This window comes from Anarhichas minor, unplaced genomic scaffold, assembly GCF_050575085.1.
Source record: "Anarhichas minor isolate MPS153535 unplaced genomic scaffold, ASM5057508v1 ptg000040l, whole genome shotgun sequence".
In the NCBI taxonomy this organism is placed as follows: Eukaryota; Metazoa; Chordata; class Actinopteri; order Perciformes; family Anarhichadidae; genus Anarhichas; species Anarhichas minor.
The window spans coordinates 8,448,763-8,462,602 of record NW_027466486.1 but is presented as its reverse complement, the minus strand read 5'-3'; the positions used below and the strand labels follow the sequence as shown (position 1 = coordinate 8,462,602).

Sequence of the window (13,840 nt, the reverse complement as noted above, 5' to 3'; positions counted from 1 at the left end):
TGCAATAAATACACTCATTAAAAGCAACACACAGAGTCCCAGGACTGACAGTACTCCAGTGTGAGGATGACACAACATTACTCTTTGACCTCTCTGGTTCACTGGCCTCCACTCCAACAGCTGCCCTTATATGCCGCGGTGACAGCAAACAACACAAACCGCCACGGGGCGTGACAAGGCACGCTGCAGCGCAAGATGCCACTTGTGATTGGTTAAATGAGGGTCACAGACAACAGTGATTGGTCGAACAGGAGAGTCAGTCAACAGGGATTTAGTTTTTTCGGGGCTCACCGTAACGCCTGTGGCAAGCAGCATTACCGTTGGCTCGCCTGTGGCTCTGAGTGCCCAGCTGGACATTTCTGTGTTGCAGGCCGGGCAAATGTTAACAAGCTCGATCTGTGACAGACGAGTCTCTGTCGTGCCCTGAGGAGTGGACACTGTCTGCTCACTAACATATAATAAATGATAACATGCAATGCTAAACTGCTGCGGGGCAAGTGATCACACTGAGCATCAAACGGGAATATTTGGTCTCAACTTTGTCCAGATAGTGTCTTAAAAGACAAAACCTCTCTAAGACCTTTTTTGTTTTCACAGACAGTTCCTGGGAACTACTCCACACGTTGAGAAATGCAGCCCAATCCCAATGGAAGCTGATGAAATAAACATACACACGACTGCAACTGCGCTGTATGTCAGAAATATGTCTCAGTGATCAAATTCAAGTCATTACAGAAAACATTTCCTCCCCCCAAAAAAATTATTTGGAAAAAACAAAGAAAGCTTCATAGTAACACAGACATGTTTTAAGACAAAGAGTAGATGTCCCCAAAATGTATTTCCTCGTGTTAGGGACTAAACACATTTTCTCATATAGCCTATCTTTTCTTTATATTGCCCTTCAATTGTGTTATGTATTCACTGTTAAATGAATGGTGTGATTACATCACCTCAAATCCTCAATATTGATCATGTTGACAATATGCTGTGGGTGCATATTGCGTTACTATAAAGTGATGGTGAAAGAGTGAAAAAAAAAAAACTTTTATCAGCTCAAATCGTTCGGCTCTGAGAACAGAAATGTCGTGAAGAAAGGTGTTTTCACGATTGCGTTCCCAAAACAGTTAATCAAAAATGAAAGGGTAAAAGGATAAAAAAATATATATCAGTAATGTGGATATGATAACTCATCAAGAAGAGGCATTTATTGTTCATTACAGAGACCCAGTACAGTCAATGCATCTTGTCCCCATATTGGTTTTTATATCAATATACAGTATCCATATATCGACTGAGACTTAAGGAGTCTTTGACAAATGGTTGACGAGGACTCATTGTCTTACTATAAGGAGATCATTTGGCGGAATCATATCCACAGTCAGCAGCAGTAAAGCCTCCCAGAGGGAAATCAGCATGTTGACCCCTTTAACGACATCACTTATTCATTACATATCTCTGTTGATACCAATCGTCCCTTAGGCTAATTCTCATGAACATACAGTACAATATGGATAGCAACCCCCACTTCTTCGCACACCCCTCCCCCAACTCTGCTTCTCACTCCACCTTCCTCAGCGCTCTCCAGTCCCGTCGCTAATCCTGATCCTTAAAGGGAAACACAGCTTCACAGGATGCACAGAGGGATACACCAGCGGCACGAAATGACAGAAGGAATACAAGACTTTCCGCATATTCCATACGTTTCTGTGATTTCCATGTCAGTGTAGAATCTCCTGCAGATATACTGATGCGTTTTGATGGATTTGTCAGCAGAAATGCCCGGAGGATGAGATGGACATGAACAGCAATAACTGACAACTAAATGGGAAGAAATCATGATGATGGGTTGGTTTAGATGAAGAGTTGAGCAGAGTTGGTTTTTCAGAAACCTGCAAGTGGCAACTTTAAGGTCATGCTTTGTAATGTGCCAGTATGAGCAGTGCCTCGTGAATGATGAACATACTGTGAGAGAGAGGTTTTCCCTCTCTGTACTGTACTTTACAGTAGATTACTAGAGTGCAAGCGGTCAAGCGTAAACCTCTGACGTTATCTCCGATGTCCCACTCGGCTTCACAACTGTATTTGAGCTCCAACAAATCACCACATCCCGCTGTAATCTGCCAAGGCCATATTATACAGGGACCTTTCTATCCTCGTATCATCTGGCTTTTGATAGTCCCACTCAAGCAGCCATTCACAGATTAGCGCTCTCTATCCCGTTCTTCCTGTCTTTCTTTCTCACACATGCAGCGAGTCAAATGGGATCCGTCCTGTGAACCACAGAGAGCAGCTGGGCGGACACACCGACAGACAGAGAGAAACTCGTTCCTTCTTCCCAGGAAAAGACGGAACCAATGAAAGTTTGCTAAAGGGTAACCAATCAGGCGTCTCTGCAAACAGCTGGCTCCAGAGAAAACACAGACAGAGGGGTGGAAAGAAGGAGACAGACGAGTAGAGTTTTTCCTCTCCCATTTTCCTCGCTTTCTCTCCAACTTAAGCGAGTTGAGTTGTTATATAAAACAGAGCTGGAACGATGTTCAGGATGCGACAGAAAGGAATACAGGTTTTCTCGCAAACAATCCTACAAATGCCATTTGAAGAAGCAAACTGATTCTCTGGTTTGAAAGATGAGACGGGCTTTAAACAGAAGCACTAGAGAGAGAAGAAGCAACACACCCCAAAGTCACGTTGCCTTACCCAAAATCGTCCAGGGAATACATGTTGCCGAGGAAGACAGCCCAGTCTTCAGGCAAAAGGATGAAAGGAGGTATAAATGGGAAGATTATGGAGGAGAGGGGGAAGAGTCAGCCTGAGAGGAGAGAGCGGTTCACATGCTGTCCGGCGCTGAAGCAAACTCAACCGTTCCCCTTCTTCACATCCTCTGAAAACGCTCCATAAAAATCCACTACGCCAACAGAGCAGACATAAGACTGAGACACAGAGAGAGTGGGAGGGAAGGAGTGAGCGAGAGAGATGAGGAGTGTTGCAATAGAGTAAGGGAATGTAAGAGAGAGAGAGAGAGAGAGACGAACATGTGACCAGAGCAGACCAGTCACCTCTCTCCGCTCCGAGGATTGTGGAGTGCTGTCTTTCAACCTCCAAGGAATCTTTTCCACTGGATGAAAATTACATGTTAGCCTATATAGGAAACAGGAGTGCTTTCCCAATCCGCCCTTCTATAGCGTGTAAAATTCAGCTTCTAATAGAATCTAAAGTGACAGAATTGTAAAAGGTGCATGAGCTATAACCTCTAATCCCTGTCTAACTATAGAGTGGGGAAACACACAGCAACACACTACTTCAGTCTACGTAAAAGGACGCAACGTTCCAGCTCAAAATGAAGTACACTGCAGGAGTAGATGTCATGATAACTTTTATATTCAAGCAACAATGGATTTATTTCATCTAGGGTAACATTGGCGGTTTTCTTGTGGCTTTATCAGAATTCATCCTCAACCCGGTGGTCCATCTGGCTGAAGCAAACTTAGATTAAGCCTCTTTGCCACAGCGAGCTGAGGTGTGGGAAACAAACAAAGAGCAATGTAGTACAGATTAGGGGGCTTAATGGGGTTTAGAAAATGGTAAGAAACATGCAACAGAACCTGGAAGGTCAGTAAAATACAACAAGATCTTATTTTTCCCCTGACAGGGCTTGTATGAAGTAGGGTACAGGTACATGCATCACAAATGTGTAGCTGGTAACGCTGCAGAAGCTCAGGTACGTCTTTGGCAATGTACGGCCAAGGCCTAAATAGAAAAATTGTGTAAATGTGTACGGGGGAAGTAAAACTAGTGAGCTGAATCAGAACCACAGAACAATACAATGTTAAAATAGGGATAAACTGCAGCTAAACCTAGCTTAGCTGTAAATGTTTTCACAGTGCGGTGGGGGTCATCTGAAACTGCCTGTTTCACCCCCATCAAGCCAAAGGACACATGATGCTGATGCACATCATCAAACAGCATATGCAGAAATAAGGACCATTAAAGTATGATGCATGGGTTTAATGGTTCGTGGTGTAAACATGATAAGTGCAGAGCTGACAATGAAAAGAGAGAGTAAGAGAGATCTGTATTTACTTTGCAGAAAAGCTGCATTACTTTCAGTGGTCTGAGGAGGTGAAACTGAGTAATTCACATTTGAATTACTGGATTTGATTAATAAACATATAATACTGCCAAACATTACTGCAGTTTCACAAGCGTGTCGGAGAACTACGGTGGCCTTGATGTAACCGTGAAGAGGACCCGATTCTGTTTCAATGAAACCCTGGAGAATGTGAGTGTTGTGGCAGTACGTGGTGACGCCGGCTCACGTGGAGCTGCTCTCTGATCAGCTTGGAGGGCAGCAGCAGCAGCAGCAGCCTGCAGTAAGATGCATCACTCAGCGTTTTCCCTTCCAGTCGCTGCACTCGCTCATTATACCTTTCCTGGGATGAATCACCACAACAAGCAGCTTCAGAAATCATCCTGCATTAATAGTACAGGACGGACGCCTCGCTTTTTGCCCTCTTTCCCAGTTTCTCTCACAACCCACTCTACCTCTCTCACACACACACACACACACACACACACACACACACACACACACACACACACACACACACACACACACACACACACACACACACACACACATACATAACCCTTACATAAATGCAGCAATGGAAGCAGTGACGCTGAACAAATTATCTCATTGAATTAGATCTTCTTCTATCCTCTGCAAAAAGAAGAGCCAGGTCACCTTGCTGTTGCTTTGTGGGGATTTAAGACTTCCCTTTTGGGCTTGAATCAAAGAGCAGATCTGCCTCTGGCAACAACACACACACAGGATGGGACGCAAGCAGCGCAGCTTTACAGAAAAGAGGAAGATATGAATCTTACATGTTTACAGTCTGAGAGCAAAACAGTTCAGCTGCTGGCTTTGATTTGTTATGGGAAGGGGTTAGTTACTTCAAACTAGATATCCAGATGTGAGAGCCCCCATGGCTTTCTCTTTTTACCGTTATTCCCTTTCTCTCTCCTTTTCCTCTTTGAAGCGAGTAGCACCACATCTACACACCCAGACAGTCTCAGACAGACACACACACACACACACATGCAGACAAACAGCAGTAGCTACAGCAAAAAGGAAAGAGAGTGCACAGTGTCTGAGGAGAGCCGTCACAATAAATCTAAAGGCATACAACAGAATGGTGCAGGCTGCAGCTACGGAGACACTGAGGAGTCAAACTAAAGGCAGCAGGGGGGAAATATAAAAAGGACTGTTTCATAAATAGAACAAAATAGACAGACTGCTGCTGGAGAACATTGTTGCCCTCAGCGCATATCTGCATACCAACATAAGCAGGGAAAGGCTCAAAATAACACTGACAGGCTTGGATATACAATGGGGATTTACACAGCAGATACATTTCCCATAGGCTGGGTATGTGTGGATCCGTCATAGAGTAAGTAGGCTTATAGGTGTCTGTGAGGAAGGGGGGGTGGAGGGTCTGATAACCTGCCTGGCAACCACCAGAATAAACACCCTCCTCCTCCAGCGATGGATATATGCACCCTCACTCATCCTATTTCCAGCCTCCTACAGCCGGTCACACACGGGCCAGTGCATCAGTCACATTCAACCGTTTTATTTCAACCAGGTGCACCGTAGGAACACACGATGCTGTCGTTCCCATGACAACATTAGCCTGGATCAAATCCTGCACTCACTGGGCGGGTCCGGCGGTGAAAAAAGAGGTAAACAGAGGGGTAAACAGAGGGGTAAACAGCACCAATTGATATGCATTGACCTTGTGCACTGGGAGTGTACCGCGAATGGTAAAGGACGCCTCTATGGAGCTGAGGCCCGGGTGGGTGGGCCCCTGGATGCTCACAATACTGTCTCTACAAGGAGACAATAAGACAATACACTGTCTAAGACGCTGCAGTTCCTCGCCACATTATTAGCCGTTGAATATTCTTGCAAGATAAATGTATAAATGCAGTCGTGGGCTGGAGGCTTAGTGTCGGTGCGCATCTGTCATGACGCGTCAAACAGAGCGCATGGTGCTGGCCGCCGCTTACCTCATTCTCTCGTCTTTTATTCACCCGGAGATGATGGCACTGACGAGGCCGACTAAAGGAACCAACGGTCCGCTTTATTGTTCTGTAAACACAGTCAGGAGAGGCTTGAAATCAGCACCGCCTGCTTCCACTTTGTGTCCCTTTATGCGCGTCTGTAACAATAATACAGGCTGATGATGAGCGGTGTTGCAGACACGCTAAGCGAGGACACGAGCGTTTTCTCCCATCCGCTTTGTGCTCCGTTGTCTCAGCTCTCCACGCGCGCCGCTGCGTATCCTTAAGTCCATGTTCAGCCGGGGCTCGTGCTCGGTAGAAGACGGTGAACGGTGGTCTTCAGCCGCCGCTTCCCTCACGCCATATCTTCTTCTCCATTCGGAGTGTTTTGGTGAGGTGGAGAGATTTTGGGGGAAATGCTAATGCTGTGTGTGGAGGACGAGAGGAAGGGGGGGGGTGGGGGGGGGGGGGGGGGGGGTGGGGGCACACCGGCTCAATGCTGCCCACCTGCGGCGAAGACGCACACGTGCAGCCCACTGACGCCCCCCTACTCCACCCCGAGATTACAGGGTAAGTATTCCTATATAATGTTATGGTGGTCAGAGCAAGCTTTAAGTAACGCACTCTGCTGTAGTAAGGTGCCAAAACAATTCATTTTTTACTACTATGTGTTCTTTTTTTCATATAAGAAAATGTAAACCTTGCAAGAGTATAAAATATAAAATATTTACACATGACATCAATCTTCGTCTTAAAATAAAGATTATGTAAACTAAAGAAACCAAAAAAATGTAAAAATGTTGAAGTGGAAAATATCAGACACAGTCATAGGAATTTCACGTTGCATTTACTTTCAGACATTGTTAAAAGCTCAATTGTATTCTGCAGCCCCAGGTGTTTAATGGTAAAACAAATCATGTTAGCGTGCCGACTACATCACTGCTGTTAGACTTGAGTAGTTTTCCTGATAACGAAGCTCAAGCAATCAGCCAACCGACAACATCAACACGCCTCACATCAGTTATGGTCATGCTAAAATCTGCTGAACCTCTGTCAAAATAAGCTGGTATATTCATGCATGTGTAATATTGGCTTGGTGTTGACAGTAAGATGAAGAGTGTGACGTATAGGTGTACGGACAGAACACAGCTTGGAACATTGAAAACAGACATCATTGGTTCATGAAAAGCTCCGGTAAGTACTAAATGGTAATTTGCTTGTTCTATTGTGCGGGTAGATAGACCTGCTGTATCTTTATCATTCTGAAGCAGTGCATTATAAAAAATAAAAAAAACACTCAAGAAGGTTCAGGTCAGTTAAATAACTTGCCAGTGACTGACGGTGCGCAACTTAGGAGCACATCAGACGTAAACAGTTACAGTGTAGTGGTCTCATCCTTCTCCTTTCTAACCTGATCCCGGTGCAGTAAAATGCAGGAGGATGCAGATTTAAAAGACTTCACATCATCGAAAAAAAAAAAATAAAAATGCTTGCTTTTCATTTTCCTTGCACCTCGAGGCAAAGGCAAGACACAACAACTCGTTCCAAAAATCTGATACACTTTAAAACACTGTATATTCACCCACATTTTGCTCATTAGCTGTTTCAAGCCTCTTTGTAAATGTACACATATGGGACTAAACAGGGATGTATTTCAGGGGAAAACCCAAAAGAACTGAAATTGGGAGGGAAGGATTTGACTCTTGATCAATAAATAATAGGAAAGGTACTGTTTTTAAGACCCGGAAGCACAAAAACTTAGAACGTGCTCAGATATTGTATTGTTAAAAAAATGTTAAAATCCTAAATCTTTAATGTTCATTGCCCTTAAAGGATGATAGTTTCAAATGGTGGGTAACATCACATCTGGCTAAACCTTGCTGTATCTAATTATCATCAAGACTGTATGGGTAGTTTCCATTCAGAATTAGTCACCGCAAATAAATCAATAATGGTTGGACAACAGTTGAATCTAATATTAGCCGTAGTTGATGCCTCTCTGTATGTTTTAGTGAGCTGTGTTTAGGGCTCGTTCTGATATGTCAATGTTAATAAAAGAGACGAGTTCTGCTTTGCTAGTGGTTTCCTGAGTTGTTAAATACAAAATACACAAAAGTTCAACAATTAGAAAATCCCTATGTTCTTTCCTTCCCTACACAGCTGTGTTCCAATGCTCTTGGATCTCCAGCACAGTGATGAACCTCTTCAGTCCATCATCTGTGGCAGGAGTGCACATGAAACAAGAGCAGTGAAACTATTCAGATGCAGTCAGAAAGTCAGAGCCTTTGGTTCTGTTTAGTTGGGTTTGAGCCGTTTGATTTGTTTTGACTCATGTCATTGGTGACCTGGCTACAGTATGTGAGAGAGATTTCTATTTTTTACATGTAGTGTGATTAAAGAAAAGGGGAAATATTCAGGATTTTTGTATTTCAAGCAACTGCACAAAACACCTCCAACAGTTCGTCTCATTTGGGATCTGAGAGCAGATCAGGAAGAAAACCTTGAGTTCCTCTTCTGTCAATTCACTTCAGTTCAGCAGATCCACCTTTTTTAGCTTCTGAGTTAATTTAAGTTTGGTTTGGTTCAGTTTAGTTCAGTTCAGTTCAGTTTGCTTCGGCTGGGTTTCAGGCCACAGCAGCAGTATTAAAACCACAGCATCTGTTTCTGCCGGCTCCCTCAGACTATCCTCCACTGCATCACGCTCATATCCTTCCCTCCAGTTGACACCAGGTAGCCGTCGTCATACAGGAAGGTCACGTTAGTCACGTGACTGCTGTGGCCACCATAAACATGGCTGGGAGCCTGAAAGGAAAAGTAAATAATGAATTTTGCCTCTCCATGAACTGTGAATCAGAGTTTTACAAGAGCTTAATCTCTTTATTTACATTACTGAAATCTTTTAAAAGATTCTTTTTAGGGCTTTTTGCCTTAGACAGACCGACATGGGAGAGAAGAGACAAAATGCAGTGAAGGGCAATGTGGGTCACTCAGCCTTGGTACAGAGTGCCCCAGTACACTGTATCTTACCCTGAACTGCGAACAGGGGTATGAGAAGAGGTGGACCTTCCCAAAGTCGTCTCCGGTAACCAGAAGGCTTTTATCGCTGGACCTGCAGGCGGCGTTGATGTCGGTGCCATCAGAGCCGTCGGGCCACAAGCCTGAGGAGCAGAGAGGGCAGCGGAGACGTCTATTGAATGGACATTAAAACATAAACACTCACCTAAAGAGGGAAAGGGAAGGAGCCTTCACTTACCAAAGACATGGAAGCCCAGAGTGCAGGTGTGGGTGGCCCACTCAATATCTCTGGTGGTCTCCACACTGACCACCTGTTTACACACTGATGGGATCCCTGGGAAAACACACAAACCAAATAAACATGTTTTAGCATAAATAAGTGTCATGGGTGCTGTTGCTTTAAATTTGAAACTACTGTTTAAGGGGCCCACATCAACTCTTTTCAGAAACAGAAATCGCACTGAAGACATAATATGCAGGAATTTCCTGCTTTTCGTCCCTCTCCTCTGCTGTGCTGCCATCAGTGTGTCAGTTTGACCAAGCGGAGCCACACACACACACACACACACACACACACACACACACACACACACACACACAGAGCAGCAGAATGAAGTCTGTGCTTCGACTGCTTCGATTCATTTGCTCGTTGCCAGGGAGAGGAGGAGCCAACTTTGAATACTGTGTGTTTACAAACAGCAACCATCAATGCTACAGCGTATACCATCGAGACAGCAAAGACGACAGTGGTCATACTTACAATACAGTATCTCATAGTCCCCTGAGTTTGACACCAGGTACTGGGAGTCCACTGACCAGTCCAGGTGGGTGATGAAACTAGAGTGACCCTGAGATTTGATACAAAAGGACCAAGTTAGATCATTTACCTTCACAGGCACTTCCCTGTGTTCCTCGAGTGGAGGCGATATGGCGCCTCAAGCACCAGAAATAATCCTAAAAACATGGATTTGATTTGATATTGCAACCCTTAGTCATTATGTCCATGTAGCTGCAGCACTGTATGACTCAGCTCATTGTCATTTGTCATTTTACAGCTTCTGCATCAACACACAGTGAGGACAGAGTGTACAGAGTGGAGGCCCAAATATAGAGCTAAGGAGGGAACTAAATATAAAGATGACGCAGGGAGGAACTAAAAATAACGGGGTTACGGGTGAGGGGGGATTATAAATACAGGTGCTCACCGAGCATTTCCCCACTCGGCTGTACTTCCTCCCGTTTTCCGCCACGGCGTAGATATAGATGTAGTTGTCGTGCGAACCGATGGCCAGGAAGTTACCATCTAAATAAAAAAAGAAAGGATGATTATTGTGCTGTATCTTCCAAATAACAAAAAGGAAAAGAGACAGTGAAAACAGCACTCTGCATGCACAGGGCGGTTATCACCATACCTGGCCCGTAGCACATAACAGACAGCTGTTCATTCCCATCTGTGTGCACTGTGACCAGATCCTTAGAGTCAGAGTCCAGCACCAGCCACCTGCAGGATCACAGACAGCTCAACAATCTGCTTTTTTAGCTAAAGCAGTCATTTAAACACTATATTTCCCTACGTTGTTTTGGTGATGGGATTATCCCTACCTGCCATTCTGGGTTCCTATCGCAACCACAGCTCCAGATGGGTGGAAGCCTGCTGATTGAGCAGCATCCTGTCAGAAACAGGAAGAGTACATTTAGTCACCCTCTATGTAAAAATGAGTTTTGTGTTACGTGTTTTTTTTTAAATAAACAAAACAACAAACACATAACCAACAGACCAAAATACAAAATCAAACCAATAAATGCTAATAAACACAAACAAGCAACGTACTATATCAACACAGCAGGCCTAACAACCTCAATACATACCAAACAATTTAAAGATAAAATAACAAAAATAAATTCATAGAATTTATAAAAGGAATCCTACTTAATATATATAAATTAATTTCATTATTATATAGAACACATTGACGGTCTCTCAGGCTAATTATGAAAAACAAATACTTTAAATTCTTTACTTAATGTTCTTTTTAATCAAATACAAACTTGTTACCAGCCTTCCGCTTCAATACACTTTTCCCACCTTTCCAAATGTTTTTAATGACAATATTTCTATTTGCAATATAGTACAATACAGTTTTTGTGTTGTCTTTATTGTTAGTTAATTTGGATGTTTGCACATACATTATTCTGCCCAGTGAAGCTCAGAGTTTGACACTAAAAGGCAGATTTTAAGGTAATATAAGGTTGTTTTCATGTACATTTATACATTTTAGTTGATAAATGTGCAGTTCTTGTTGGTTCTCAGCGACATCAGAAGTGATGAAATAGTGGCCGATTCCTCATGTTGTGTGCTGTGTAATCCCCGGGACTGACCCCAGGGTGGCAGTGTTGGCTAAACTTACGTCCATACTCTTGGTCCAGATGAGCTGATGGGAACTTGAGTCCCACAGGCAGACCTGCCTGTCATAGCCACAGGTGAGGAACTGAGGCTTCAGGGGGTGGACAGCCAAACCCCACAACTCATCAGTGTGACCCTGGAGAAGTGACGAGAGTTTTACTTCTTTCAATTCTATTAACTCTTGCTACAACATCACAGCCTTTCAAATGAAACCTTCACTTTGTCCAGTTTTTGGACAACGTCATAATAAAGCTGCAACGATTAATGATGAATCAACAAGTCAAGGAACAATTGATCTGGTTTTACTGCTTTTCTCTGTGTCATTTCTTTGTTCACTGAATATATTTTGGCTTTGAACTGTTGGACACTTTAAAAAGTCACATTGGACTCTGTGATGGACGTTTTTCCCAACCAATATTCTGACATTTGATAGACCAAATAATTGGCAGGTTAATCAATTTGTTGGCTGCAGTGTTAGTGTATTAGACGGTATTATCTACCTGCGTTATAGGCATGAACTCTCCATCCAAACTGCCTTGCAAAACAAAGTGTTTAGTGGTCCCGATGAGCACAGTCTCCCCTCTGCCCTCTGCTATGGTCCTGATCGGACCAAACAACTCAGGCACCTGTGGAGGAAATTCAATCATCATGTAAACCATCCGTTTACCTAGAATCCAGCATTTGCCAGAATAACTATCAATTTATCTTTTAATGCATAATCTGGTCTCTGTAGAGCAAATAAAACATGAGTGATCCATAATTCTCATCATAATAAATATCCATGAATCTCATTGAGAGCACAAACTCATCTCATCCTCTGTAATATTTATGATGTGGTGCAGCATTCAGAATGCAAAGTCCGCTGCCTCGGGCAAGAGCAATTTCTGGCTAATATAAGCAACCTACTTTAAAGAAGGAGCTGGATATGCAGCTTAACATTTCATTAAAACATATTAACAGAATGTGGTAATATCAGATCATTCGGATGCTGCTCTATATCTGAATATTAACAAAACCCAGGCATTATTGAAATACAATACTGACTAATGCATTTCATAAAATTCCAAATTCTTGGAGCCTTGGAATATTAGAATTTTTGTGATTCGTGTTGAACTTTTTCCTCACCTCCACCGCTTGTATCTGCTGGTAGCTGCCGTCCCAGGAGATGAGCCTGCGGTCTTTACCTCCAGATACCAGCGTGCCGTTCCTCAGCATGCACAGAGCAAAGATGCTGCCCTCGTGAGCTCCTTGGATGACGTGGCTGATCCGATTAGTGCCTGTGTGACAGAGACAGGATGAGATGGAGGAGAAGGTTCAGTTGGAGACTGACAGACATAAAGGTTGAGTGCTTGAGTGGGCAGATTCAGAGACAGATCAATAGATAAATCAGAGACAAAAAGAGATCTCATTGGACCACTATGTATGAATACAAGTTTAACAAATTAATCAATTAACATGCCTTTTCCCCACACCAGGATGTTCCCACTTGAGTCTCCTGTGACGGCGTCTCCATTTTCTGCAAAGGTCACGCACAATACAAACTTGGGCTTCTCCTGTTTCTGCAAGAAACACAAGAACACACATATTGTTTTATTTTTCTCCCATTGATTATCCTTTATAGCTATAAATGTGATCATATTGTAACACAGGCTGTAATGATTGCATTTGTGTCTCTATATCAAACATTATTGCGTTACAGTATTGACATAACATGTGGGAAACGTGTGGGTGTCTCACCTCAAACAGTCCTTGCTTCTTGATTAGCACGCCTCTCTCCAGGTTCCAGAAATAGAGATGGGACTTGCCGCAGGTCACTACGATGCTGCTGTCTGTTGGGTGAAAGTCAGCAGCAAACACTGACTCGTTGGAGCACTGAGGAGAAACACATAACACGTCTACATTTACACCCAAATTAATTGAGCAGTATGTCAGCTTAATTAAAAAACATGCACACGTACCTTAACCTCAGCCAGTCTGTCCTCTCTCTGCCAGTCCCAGACAGAGAGGACGTGGTCATTGGAGTCGTCAACGACACACAACGTGTTTCCTCCGTTCTGACACACCGAAAAAGACACAAAGTCATGTTTATTTACTGACAAAATGGAAACGCAGTACAGAAAAAGAAATCGCCCTAAACTGCTTGTTAAGTGTGTCGGTGGTGTTTCCTTACCGACTTGGAGAAAGCCAGGCAGACCAAGGCTCGGTCAAAGAAGCCTGCACCCAGAACATGGAGCGTGTTGAGGCTAACAGAGTCCCACACACGGACATGAGGAGCCAGCTGCTGCCAGGAACAAAAAACACACACAAACATGAGCACAGGAGAGGTATACCATCAGTATGATGCAATGTAAGGCTTAC

General features: G+C 43.6%; 1 protein-coding gene across 2 annotated transcripts in view; it reads right to left on the bottom strand.

Annotated features, from left to right (window-relative positions):
• Positions 1 to 6,891: 6,891 nt before the first annotated feature.
• Positions 6,892 to 13,840, bottom strand: part of eml1 (EMAP like 1) — a 36,100-nt gene continuing 29,151 nt past the window's right edge. The window contains exons 10-23 of one of the 2 annotated variants that reach the window (XM_076107696.1): positions 13,653 to 13,763; positions 13,441 to 13,536; positions 13,220 to 13,354; positions 12,942 to 13,041; positions 12,608 to 12,759; positions 11,983 to 12,108; positions 11,487 to 11,618; positions 10,681 to 10,748; positions 10,491 to 10,579; positions 10,284 to 10,381; positions 9,839 to 9,926; positions 9,317 to 9,412; positions 9,091 to 9,221; positions 6,892 to 8,865 (exon numbers count right to left, since the gene is read on the bottom strand). In XM_076107696.1, the coding sequence (XP_075963811.1) occupies positions 8,740 to 8,865; positions 9,091 to 9,221; positions 9,317 to 9,412; positions 9,839 to 9,926; positions 10,284 to 10,381; positions 10,491 to 10,579; positions 10,681 to 10,748; positions 11,487 to 11,618; positions 11,983 to 12,108; positions 12,608 to 12,759; positions 12,942 to 13,041; positions 13,220 to 13,354; positions 13,441 to 13,536; positions 13,653 to 13,763 (1,548 nt within the window). In that variant the 3' untranslated portion in view covers positions 6,892 to 8,739. The remainder of the gene's footprint in view (positions 8,866 to 9,090; positions 9,222 to 9,316; positions 9,413 to 9,838; positions 9,927 to 10,283; positions 10,382 to 10,490; positions 10,580 to 10,680; positions 10,749 to 11,486; positions 11,619 to 11,982; positions 12,109 to 12,607; positions 12,760 to 12,941; positions 13,042 to 13,219; positions 13,355 to 13,440; positions 13,537 to 13,652; positions 13,764 to 13,840) is intronic. The other variant, XM_076107697.1, reaches the window with a different exon arrangement.